A 13028-nucleotide genomic window follows, 5' to 3' on the forward strand; every position below is an offset into this window, starting at 1 on the left:
ATGATGTTGTAGAATGCATGCTTCAGCCATTTGTTAAGTCCCCTGCCTCTCGCCTAACAACAGATACCTTTCCAAGTGGCACTCTAGGGGAGCCCCACTTAATGAGGGGTGGCGTCAAGAATAGGAGACTCAGCTATAACAACAAAAATATGTTTTTCATTAAACCCCAAACTGAGCTGGGATAAGCCAGCTGAGAGGCAGGTGTATGGTTAAGGAATCCTCTTGAGGCTTTTAACTTCTACATCAAACCGTGCTAGGTTTTTCTGCACTAATTATCCATTATTGAAGAGTAAAGAATTGTAACAAATAACTCTGTGGCAGGGATAGAATACAGTTGTTGTAAAGGAAGGCACATACTCTTGATGAACTATGAGACCAGAAAAAGAGATCAAGTCTCTCCGTTTTTAAACAAATAACAATCAGTATTCTTATACAAGGGTGGTGAAGGTGAAAGACTATTCTTGGGACTAGAAGGCCAATTTTAAAATTAGTTTCAACTGTGAGATAAATTGCAAATTAAAAGCTAAGTGTTTGAGAGCAATTTATTCAATTCATGGGGATAGATATCCTGAAGGCAGAGATCACATTGTGGATTTTTAATATCTCAAGTTATACTGCACCTAGCCACCATCTGACAAGGAATGTGCCTACACAATGCCAGATAGCTACTTGTATATTTCCTCCCTACCTCCCCCTTCCTACCCTCCCCCCTCAAATATCATTTATATCTAACACATCTTTCAGAATGTGGATGCCTCACTGTGTTCTAAGTCTTGTTTATAGCTAACATCCTCGAGTACTTGAGGAATATGTTATCTTGTGGTCACTTCCTCTCTATTTTCCTAGAAAACACTTCCTGTATATTACTGGAAATAAGTGTTGCTAAGAATGCATTTTCAGACTGGGAGTATTTTTTAAGGTATAAACAGACATACACACATACACATACAGATACACACATATACAGACATACGCATACACACATACACACAGAGACACACATACATACACAGATACACACAGGCACACATACACACACAGAGATACACTCAGACACACAGAGGGTCACACACACACACACACACACACACACACACACACACACACACGAGATTTTTAACTGATTGCCATGTCAGGTTGTTTTTCACTCCAGATAGTAAAAGTGTAAAAGTATATATTCTTTCAAAAGAAAAATATAGTTGATAAAATTCAGTTTCTATATTGTTACTGTTTGTTTTACTGGAATGACCTACCTGCAAAAGGGCATTTGTTAACTCCCAGGAAAACAGTTTAAAAGAACCTTGTTATTTGCAGAGCAGGAAAAGTGAAGACCAGATGCCATTTTGAACAAGTCCAATTCCTTACTGTGGCAGTGAACTTCATAAGCAGACATGGTTTAAGAATCAAAATATGAGCCAGGCAGTGGTGATGCATGCCTTTAGTCCCAGCACTTGAGAGGCAGAGGCAGGCAGATTTCTGAGTTCAAGGCCAGCCTGGTCTACAGAGTGAGTTCCAGGACAGTCAGAGCTACACAGAGAAACCCTGTCTTGAAAAGCAAAAAAAAAAAACAAAACAAAACAAAAAAGAATCAAATTATGTTTTTCCTAATATGCAAAACTTTTAGCTAACACAAAGACTGACTCAACTCTCACACCAGCTCAAGCTGACTCCACAAATAACACTCCAGTTGCCCCATTTCTGCCAATGTGTGCCTGGCCTCACTAGCACACTCAGGATAGAGTGTGAGAAGGCAGCAGACTGTCGGTTTCCAACGCTGAATGGAGGAGCAATGAAGCAGTTTCTTCATGTTACTCTGGCCTCTCCCAGATGCCCCCTCTCTCAGGCATGGCCCTCTGGCTGTAAAATCACCAAACTGGTACAGAGCAAGATATCCCTAATCTTAGATCCTCACAGGGCAGCACAAAAATGTCCAGATTATTGACAACTCACCAAATGCTCCCTAATACTGTACGGGCATCTGCACCAGGCTGCCCTGGGTGTAGAAAATATAGCTCGGTGCTTTTAACCAGAACTGACTACCTCACTGGATTCTAAATGAATAGTTACCTAATAAACAGGAGTTGCTGCCATATGAAAACATTTTAACATGGAATCAACTAGAAGGAAAACTGTAAATGGATCCCTGGAGGTATAAGTTGGCCACCACTGTTCAAGGATGAACTAGATTTTCTCTGCCAATAGAGATCATTTGATAGAAATGATAAAACCTAGAGTCTGGGAGAATTCAGTTTGATATGGTGGTCTCTGTGTTTTTCCTACAAACTTTACAAACAAATGCCTAGGCCTGGAGAGAAGGCTTAGCGGTTGGGAGCACATGTTGCCATCTTAAAATTTTATTCTCAGCATCCATGTCAGGTAGCCACCTGTAATCCCAGGTCCCAGGTATCCATCATCTCTGATCTCCGTGAACCTGCACTCACATGCACATACAAACACACACACACAAACACATACATACATAGAAACACAGAGATATACACATACAGACACGTGCACACAGATGCACACATACAAAGAGAGAGAGAGAGAGAGAGAGAATTTAAAAAATAAAAATAAATGAAAATAAATCCTTAAAAGAAAAAAAAGCCTGGAAAAAAAAAAACCTACATTTTGCTTTCCCCATTCCTAAGGCCTCCTGCTTCTTCTTAATTGCTAGAATACATCACGAACGTGTAATCAAAAGACATATCGGTTCACACATCACCACGTTTCCTAATTAAGCCTCAGTCAACACCTCCCGGAATGCAGACAGTCTGCAAAGGTAATGGGGTCATGTCCCACTGGCCCACGGAGAGGTCTGAGACGATAGCGGATAGCCCAGAAACGCTCTGCTCAGTCCCCTCAAAAGCCCAACAGGAAGCATCAAATCCTTTGTCTTGTTTGGTTATTAAATCGAACTAAGATGTGAAGAACACCCCGATCACATCCTTACTCCATCTTTAAAGAAGAACGCGTCAAAGGGAATGACAACTTAGCAGTTCCTAAGAACGGTGTTAGGGAAAAACCATTCCAGCTTCGACACAAGATCACCGGGAAGCAACAAAAAGCAAATACACACGGTCCTGATTTCTCCTCTTGGACTCCTGACAACTGTTGTCAATTTGGAAGGCGCTATGAGGCACACTACTCTAAAGGGATTGCTCTCCACCAAGATTCACGCAGCTAGTCCCTGCCTTTCCTACCACCTGTTGAGTGGCGGGCTTGTGGAGGATGCTCACACTCAGTTTACCCACTCCACACATTCTGTAATGCAACATGCAAATATGGTAGAACAAAATCAAAGTGCAAAGCAGGGGTGTATGAACTGAAGTACTTGCTTCTGAGAATATGTCCATATGCCCTAACGCAATCGCAGAATATGTCCACACAACCTAACATGACCACCTGAGTAAGGACTCTGGCTCATATGGGTGACTCTGAATCATAAGCTTTATAAAGTGGTGGGATACCTCATATATGGGAATGTCAACCAGACTTAATACTGATTTAATACTTGACAAATTCTTACTTATACATTGCACAAATTCAAAGTCCTTTAAGAAGTTTATCATAAAACTTTTCAAATTTGATTAAAACGTTCTGAGTTCTGAACTATTTTATGGAAATATTTTGCCTCCTCAGAAGCTGAAGTACATACAGCCTTTGAAGCATCTTATCTTGCTGCTTTATAGCTTCGTCAATACCATCTTGTGCATGAAAGTCCCATGAACTCAACTGAAAAAGGCATTCCATCACTAAGTAATCCCTACACAACCACAAACACATATATGTGCATTTCAGTATAAGACAATCCTATTATTATGAATTTGAAAATATCAAAAACTATACCTTCTGTTTGAGCGCTATGGATCCTACCACATCCCTGGGGAGGTGGGAGGGGCGGAAACATTAAAGACTTGCATTTTTCAAGTCAGGCTACTACTTTAGCAGCATGGAACTGGCAATGAGAATGGACTCACCTCTCCTTGCTTGGGGATGCTGAACTTAGCAAGCTTGGCCTTGGCTCTGGCTGACTCTGGTTTATTGGCTGGGGCCCCTCTGTAGGCTGTGCAGTGCACAGCAGTTTCCGTGGATGACTTAAGCTTAGGAGATTCATCAGGAGCCTGGTCCTGGCCATCCATTGGCCGCACGTAGGCAGTTGGTTTCTGCTGCACCAGGCTGGGTTTTGAAGCCAGGGATGGGGGAAAGTTCTGAACACAGTGTCCACTGCCGCCGTGCTTGGCTGCCATTGTAGGTGGCCTCTCCTGGGTCTGAAGCCCCGCCTCCATATTGCACACTTGCTTGGCCCTTGTCTGCTGTCTGCCAACACCATCTCCAAGCAAGGTCCTGAGAGAGCCCTGTTGTGCTGAGTTGGAAGAAGAAGGCAGTGATGGTGAGGATGAGGCTCTCCACACACAGTGAACAGGTTTTGCATAGTGGCTCTTTGAGATCTGTACAAAGCAACTGCTTCATGCCCCTCCTTACCTGCTCTCTGTTGGCCATCGGACGACGGGTGCCCAGCCTTCTGCCAGCCCATGGTGCCTCTCTTTCCCTGCTGCACAGGGACAGCTGCAGGTGTGGAGGACGCAGTGCTGCAGACAGATGAGGGCTGGGGCTGTGCTCTCGACTCTGCCACAAAATGTTCATCGATCTTGTTCACAGGAGTCTGAGGGACACCTGGCTTGGGGACACCAACAAGATGACTCTGGTTGGATCTATCAGTTAAAAAGTCTTTCATCTCGTCATAATTTCCTAATGTATTCTGGATCCGGTTGGAGAGTTCATCCCCCTTGTTAGTCTGGAGAAAGAAAAAATATCCATGATAATGTAAGAGACAAGACACAGGAAACAGTGGACAGGTGCCTGTCAGGTAACAAGGGCAAGGGTGATACACTCCAAGTAAAAACTGAAGGACAAAATTGAAGTCTTTATGGACTCTGAAGATAGCTGTCCGCATTATTCAAGAACTAGAAACTTGTAATGGATAACTTTAGGGTATATTAACAAACAAAGTTGTTACTGGTATTTTGTGTTATGGCCAAAAATGCATTTGTTATTATTTACAGATATGTACTTATTTTATATGTACATATAACCTGAAAATCAGAAAATTTACTCCAACTGCTTCATAAAATGGTCTAAAAATTTACTCTATTTCATAGAATTAAGTCTCTCTAGAATTAGTTTATTGTTGTTTGTAGAACTACTGAAAGCTTTTCTTGAAGACTTAGGTTTGGATCACAACAGGGCTGTTTCCAGATCCTAAACAAGTACTTATTCTTGTTAGAAACATAGCTTGTTAGGCTAGAGGAATCAAGGTAACTGAGAAACAATACAAGACCAAATACAGAAAATTCTCCCACCCTAAGCAGTCCATGTTACAATGTTATCATGTTACCTCAATACCATGTTACCATGCAGCCTAAAATGTGAGTGAACTCTTGGACAGTGTTTCATTTTGGAAGAGAGAGGAACTCTGAGATGCTGGTAAGCACAGCAAGTGTGTGGGTGGGTGGGTGGGTGGGTGGGGGGTGGGTAACTTGCAAATTTGGTTCTCCCATCATTTGGGTTCTAGGGATCAAACTCAGATCCTTGGGGCTGGTAGTTGGCACCTCCACCCCTAGAGTCATTCTGACACCCTCCAATCTCCTTACATGATCAACACTTATCAAATATATAACCTAGCCTCTTTTGAATGGTATTTAAGGGTCCAGGAAACATTACAGATGCATTAATTTTGGAAACAAAGAGATGGAGTCTAAACTCCTGATAAAAGTCATAGCAAGTGGGTCTCAGGGTCACACTTTGCTGGTAAAGTCAAGGAGCCCATGGAGCCACAAAAGCTAGACATGGATACTCAGGGGTGTGAACCCCACTGCATGTGACACCACAGGAAGAGGGTTATCTTCCCAGGCTAAACAGACCAAAAACCAAAACGGAGATTTTTGTTGAATTTTTGGCGGGACCTTGAAGGTGGCTGAAAGGGAAGGTGAACAGCTGAAAACCATCTACCTTGTAGGGTTCACTGAAGAGCGAGTAACCGGAGTTAAAGCCGCCACTGTCCTGCTGTGTTTCTTGACTTCTTCTTTCTCGCTCTTTCCTCCGTAACGCATTCCTGTCTGGTTCATAGACACTACACCAGGAGAAAGGAAAGAGAACAACCCCAAAAATTAAAAGGCCAAACCCAAGGTCATGTACATCTGAACGCAGACATCTGGCTAATGGATAAATGACAATGACTGAATAGACAGAGATGAGATTAAAGCTGGGCTCAGCAGGCCAGCTGAATTCCATGGCTGACAATCACATTCTTCCAGAGGACAGGTTCCAACCAGAATTAGACGCCTCTGCCTGATATGAGGGAAAGCAACTATATAAGCAACTCTAACAGAAGATGGAGCGTCTTGCTCTGGTCCTCAGTAATTACTTTGATGTGTAAATATAAATTATGAGGCTACTTCCTCTGGTAATACTCACTGCCTCGGAGTGCTATATGAAAATGCTCCTGGCTGGGATTTTGTGTGTGTGTGTGTGTGTGTGTGTGTGTGTGTGTGTGTGTGTAGCGTGTCTGTGTTCTGTAGTGATTCTATCATTAACTAGCTCCCTAAAGAGCTGTTAAACCTCCATGCTGCAGTGGGTTTCCGCCGTTACGAGCCTCCTCCTGATCTCTGTTAATCAGTCACATTGTCAAAGATGACTGAATCAATTCTTCCTTCTGATATATTTGACACTATTGCTCCTCCTGACCATAAAAAGTGGGCTAGGAGGAGGGGCTGCAGGAGGCAAAGGGGAAGGATAGAGTATCATTCCCCTCATAAGGAGAAAAATAAAGGGGTTCACTCAACTAGTGATGAGAAAGTGACTCCCTAACCAGTGAAAGGAGGCACACAGATCTTCTGGGTTTACAGGCCTAGTGTGGACATATGCACTACCCATCAGCAAACGTACATCCTGAAAACTGTCCTCATTTCTTAGCAGAAGCAAAGAATGATGGCGACATGTCTGCTTTGTCTGGGGAGAAGAGTGGGAACCAAGAGCCCTACCTATTAGTTAAAGGTCTCCTCAAACGAGAGGCGACAACAGAAAAGCTACTCAACTCCTTTCTCCTCAGGTATCTCCATTTGAAGCAGGGATGTCTCAGGGCACTGCAGTAAGGTCAAAATAAGCATGTGGCTGTAGATAATTTAGAAGAGAGAGCTAGGACATTGGAAATCCAGGGTATTGCTACTAAAACACGGTTATAAAGAAAAGGGTCTGTAGGTTGAAAGAACTTTATGGAAACAGTAGTATTCTGAATGTTGAATCTCACCACAAGAAGAGAGAGTGCTTTAAACATGGCAAGCCTGCATTTGGGATCTTTGCATGTACAGGTCTGCCAGTGTTTCCCTCAAAGGCCTATGGGGCGGCTGCACAAGGACATTGGGATCTAAATGAGAGGTGTGACACCCACCCCCTGAAATTCAGTGTTAGGACATAGGGGAAATTGGTACACAGGTACTTATTTAGTACTAATTTTAATACCTGTGTTGTGCATATGCAGGGGGCATGAACGACAGTGGTATACAGTGATTAAAAGGTATACCTCATCCATGCGGTCAAGGCATATTTTAAAGTCACTGTCTGTGGGGCAATACTACACACGCTTCTGGCAAGGCTGTCCGTGCCCCTGAGGCATTTAATTTAAATTTAAAATCAGGAAATGCTAAAATATCCAGAGCAAGGAGGCCATTAGCATATTAATTCATCCTTAGTACATTACCCAAAGTTATGAGGTTCGGGATTCTAACTGGTGTCCTTACATAAAAAACCCATCCACCAACAGAGAGGCTCATCCTTCCAGTGTCACAGTCCATTTCTGAGCATGGCTGAGGTGACACTGAGCGGCGCACGTGGACCCCAGACACACTCATTCGAGCCCAAAGGGAAGGCTGTGATTGTCCCATGCTGCTGGTATCTGCTTGCCCTGAGTCCCTGGCTTCTGTAAAGGCTCTGTGGGTTTCACACACTGACAGGATGGAAGGACACATGATTTATGGTACAGAGGCATGAAATGGGCTTTGAATAACAAGACCATTCTAGTTTACCATAAACTTCTAACTTTTAGACTTAGGTTGGCTGGTATTTGAAGGGGGGGGGGGAAGACCTCGCATCCCATGCATCTGAACTTCCCTTGTGAGGCACCCGGGGTGACAACCTTCAAGCAGAGACCTCCACACACATGCCATGCAGGCCACCCTTGGCTAGGCCAAGCCAAGCACACACAAGACTGGGGTGATGCATGAAATGGCCTTATGCAGGATGAATAAGGCGGGCTTCTGAGGAGGCCCCACACACCCAAAATGATACCTCCTGCATCTGCTGGCTGATGCCTGAACTTCCAGAACTAGAGAATCATTCCTCTGGCTTAGGATATCTTCACCCCTGTAAGAAATACAAACACCACAAGAAGAGAGAGCGCTTTAAACCTGGCAAGCCTGCATTTGGGATCTTTGCATGTACAGGTCTGCCAGCGTTTCCCTCAAAGGCCTATGGGGAGGCTGCACAAGGACACTGGGATCCAAACGGGAGGTGTGACACCCTCCCCACCAAATGCAGTGTTAGGACAGAGGGAAAAACACAGCTTATTTTGCAACATGGTTTAGATGTCTAAGATCAAGGCAAGGGGATGGACACCACAGTCAGCTCAGTGGGTCAGACCCAGGGTCTCCCCAGGACTTTGGAAGAAGGGTCAGGTCATACTTTAGGAAAGCTGGAGGGGAGGACAAGATGTTCCTGTTTAGATGAACCCCTCCCTCATTCCCAGCCTCTTTGGGTCTGAAGAGAAAAAAGCAAAACCAGTGCAAGATGCAATCTATGGCCAAATAAAAGTTTCCTGTGTGTTTCAGCCTGTATGACCAGACTGTATGATTTTGGACAGAAGGGGCCAAGCACCCTTACAGCCACCGGTCAGGACATCCAACAGAAGATCTGCACCTGCCACTCTTTCTTGGGGCCACCATAAAGCCAGTACAGAGCACCCACACCATCAGATAACCCTGTGTAGGACCATCATCACATAACCAAAGGAGGAAACAAAAAAGAAAGGCCCAGCTTCCTCCATGCCTCCTCTTTGGTCTCTCCTTCTTCATGGGCGACTCTACAGCCTCCACTGAGCAGAGGCAACCCACCCACTCCTCCTTAACTAGACCTGAAGCCCCCAGGTCTTACATCAGGCCAGAGGAGCTAAAATACCACCTGCTCACAGCAAACACCACTCTAAGAGAAAGGCAGGACCTTCCCAATTTTCCCGATCCCTCACCAATGCTCAGCGCTTTTGCCCGTATAGACAATGGAGGCTTGACTAGTCCACCTCTGCACTAATTACAGAAAGCATCCACATACAAGCTTGCAAGCTGGCATAGGGCCTCGATCTCTCATCCTGAAAGAGCAGCCTCCACCCCTCACTTCCTTGCCACTGGAGCAATCTGAGGGCTATGCCATTGGCTTTAGTATCTAAGGTGCCTTTCTCCTAAAGGTGGCAAGTTGGGTCAGCTTCCTGAGGATGTGGGACTGGTCCTAGATAATCCTCATTCCTGGCAGGCTGGTGTACCTGTTAAACTCAGTAACTGCCACACTGTTTCTGCCTTGCTAACAGATGGTAAAGTCTCTATCAACTGTTAAAGTTTTCCCTTATTTCCATAGAAATTACAAGAATCACACCCCCCAAATGTATATCACCAAATGCATTTATTTATTTTGCACAGAAGTGTGGCAGTCAACCACCATAATGTTATTTATTATTTATTATGAATATACAGCAGTCCCAGCAAATGGAATCTTTTCCATTTGCTTTTAAATCAACTCCTTCAAAAGAAAAATATAACCTTATTTTTAGGTTAAAAAAAAGCAAATAAAAAAGATAATAAAAATATTTCTGATTGTTCTTCATTTACTTGATTTTAATCTATTAAGTTGGGTCTCTTGATGGGCTCAAGCCAAAGCCAGTTAACCAACATGGGTAAGAGGAAACATCCAAACAAGGTAATTTCCAAAACAAATCTATCTGTAACTACAAAGTGACAACTAAGTAACATTGTAACTCTGCTGGCTTCTTCCTTCTGCTGAGGGAAAACAAACGCCTAAACAGCCAGCCTGAAGTCTGTCTGTTGAATGTCCTTACAATACCAGTTAGACAAAGACAGAGATGGTAGGTATTATTACTAGGTTACTTTTTCAAAATCAAGGCTCCATCATGGTCACACACATCCTTAACCTCAGTCCTTGGAAGATGGGAGCAAGAGGATGTGAGACCTGTCTCAAACAAAAAGGAAGCTAAATAAAGCAGGGATTTAGGATAAGAGTTAAATCGTCTCATCTTTGATCCTTAAAAAAGGACATCATACAGGAGAGAGAGCAAAGTCCAAAACACTTTATTAATCACCACTGAGAGAGAAGGAGCTGCCCACAAACCAGGGCCATGTCCACAAGCCAAGGGTAAACTAACAGAAAACAGAGAAACAAATGGGGTTGTCGAAACAAAGAAGCTATTCCCCATACAAAAAGAACAATGAGAAAAGTATGGTAGTAGTTACAATTTTTCCCAGTTTCCAAACAACAGAAAATTATCTTTTTCTTACAAGCACACGCACACACACACTCTCACACAGGATTACCACCCATCCTAGAACTGCAGAACAGACAACAGAATTCCAGATCCTAAACAGTGACAACTAGTGCTGACTGCAGCTTGCCTCGCCTATCCCAGTCTCTCTCACACTGTGCTCCCTGGAAGAAAAGGTGCTGATGAGTGCGCCAACCCCAACAGCTGAGCCCAGGGCTTGACCTAGCCGATTACCTGGCCAGGAAGAGGACTCACCCACGTGTAGCCCACCCACATAAGAGTGCTCATTCCGAACCAACTGTCATTTCCCATGGAGGTGGCCATCAGCAAAGGGTATATGGAGCCAACTTCAGCCCTTGACTGGAATCGTGTTTTGCTACTTATAAAAAGACCATCCTAACTTCCCATGTGTCTCCAGATTAAGGGTTTAGCATTCATCATTAGCTGTTCTTATAACAAACTACTTGAGGCAGTATACCTTATAAAGAAATGAGATTTTTTGTTTGTTTGTTTTTGTTTTTTTCTTAGTTTGGAAAGCTGAACATCCAAGGTTAGAGGGTTCCATCTATTTAATAGAAGTGACGGCCTTCGGGATACATTATAGCATAGTAGGTGGTGTCATTTGGGGGCTCATACAAGAGAGAGGCAAAGGATTCACCATCCATGCCCACTTATGCAGCAGCCTACTCTTACAACTAAACAGAATCTAGGAAAAATAGTAAGCCCATTCTAATGTAGAGAATACCTAGACTAGAGCCCACCTTTGCAGAAGGTCCAGACACACGGCACTAGAGACCAACCATGCAGCAAGGGGGCCTCAGGGAATTTACTCATACCATCTCCAAATCATGGCAGCGACAAGGTAAGGGTGGAGACAAGAGTGATTATCTCCTGTCCTTTAGAGAATATTAGTCTGGAAATCATGTATTTAAGAGGATATCTTTCAAATAGCAGCTTAGTTCAAAGCCAACTCCTCAGTTCCATGTGTGAGGGAAATAATCGGGGCTATGGCCAATCCCTCCTCCTGCTGAGAAGCTGCCTCAGAACAAGAGGGAAATGAGGAAGGAGCTCATTTATAAGCAGCGTGGGCACCAGCTATGTAGATGAGCTCTGAGCTGGGCCCCCTGGAAGTGTAGGGCAGAAGGTAACCCACTGAGTTGTTGATACACAGGTTACTGCTGAGTGGCTTTCCAGAGCTTGGGGTGGTGACCTTTGCCCTCAGCAGGCAACGTGACTTCCTTAGCTAGAATTCTGTTTTCAGAATTCTGTGGCCTAGGTTTGCCCACTGCCTGTCCTTACTGCTCCCCTCAGAACAGGTTTCTCTAGCCCTTCCCAAGAGCAGAGGATGTGCGAACCTCAGGAAACACTCTCCCCTTCTTCCATTCTCCATCAAAGATGGCTGAGCAGCCTACCATGGAGGCCATTTTTCAGATACCTTGAATTCTTGCACTGACAGCTGCATGGACACCCAGAAGGTGAGCAGGGAGAGGAGACCAACTGGAGAGGAGACCAACTGCTGGTAAGGAGGAGACTGCCATGCCTCAGAAACTCCGCTGCTCTCAGCTGGCAACATGAGACGCTGTGTATAATTTAAGGAGTCTAATCAAACGCCCCAAGTTTATAACAATTGTTTTAAATTTGATGAGTCAAACTAATTACCGTCTTTTGTTATTTCTAAAATAAACAATAAAAGACCCGGAATCCTGTCTCAAAAGAGAGGAGAACAAGAAGACCATTGAGATGTTCCAATCTGCAGACTTGATAGACAGAAAGGCAGCCAGGATTAAACGGGTGAAAAGAAGCAATCAGAGACAAGGTGAGCCAGAGCTCCAGTCTGGCAGAAAGATGAAGATCTCACAGATGCAGCCCCTTTCCATGGTCCTGAGTTGTGTGTGATGTGGTGAGCTTGTGGAGGGAATGGTGGTGGTCCTGGGAGAGTGGGCTGGTCAATTCTGATACAACTGAGAACAAGCTAGAATCACCTAGGAAGAGGCTTTTAGTGACGGATTGTTTAGATGAGGCTGGCCTGTGGGCATCTCTTAGGGGGACTGTCTTGATTGTTAATTGGTGGGAAGACCCATTTGTAGATGCCACCGTTTTATGAGCTGTATCAGGGTTAAGAAATCTAACAAGCAAGCAAGCATGGAAGAGTGTCTTCTCCCTCTGCACTCTGACTGTTGCTTGAGCTCCTACATTGGCTTTCCTACGAGGAAGGGTCCTAACTTGGAACTGTCAGTCAAATCAGTGAAACTAGCATAGGGCAAGGTGTGAGGGGTGTGTAATATGGTTGAGGCTGGCTGGTGGTGGTGATGAGGGAGGCTGTGCCAGGATAGTGATTGTGGTGGTGGTGGTGGTGGTAATGATGGTGGTGATAGTGACGGTGGTAATGATGCTGATGGTGGTGGTAGTAATTATGGTGATGGTGATG

The 13028-nt window shown here is 44.3% G+C and overlaps 1 protein-coding gene across 9 annotated transcripts in view; it reads right to left on the reverse strand.

The window, feature by feature from the left end:
- Aff3 (AF4/FMR2 family member 3) overlaps positions 1-13028 on the reverse strand; it is a 502697-nt gene that overhangs the window by 361968 nt on the left and 127701 nt on the right. For 7 of the 9 annotated variants that reach the window (XM_031367274.1, XM_031367273.1, XM_031367272.1 and 4 more), the window contains 4 exons: positions 8347-8421; positions 6013-6133; positions 4486-4798; positions 3981-4366 (listed from right to left, as the gene is read on the reverse strand). In XM_031367274.1, coding sequence (XP_031223134.1) covers positions 3981-4366; positions 4486-4798; positions 6013-6133; positions 8347-8421 — 895 coding nt within the window. The remainder of the gene's footprint in view (positions 1-3980; positions 4367-4485; positions 4799-6012; positions 6134-8346; positions 8422-13028) is intronic. The other 2 variants (XM_031367276.1, XM_031367281.1) reach the window with 1 other exon arrangement.

The sequence above is a fragment of the Mastomys coucha genome, unplaced genomic scaffold (genome assembly GCF_008632895.1).
Source record: "Mastomys coucha isolate ucsf_1 unplaced genomic scaffold, UCSF_Mcou_1 pScaffold14, whole genome shotgun sequence".
Taxonomy (NCBI): domain Eukaryota; kingdom Metazoa; phylum Chordata; class Mammalia; order Rodentia; family Muridae; genus Mastomys; species Mastomys coucha.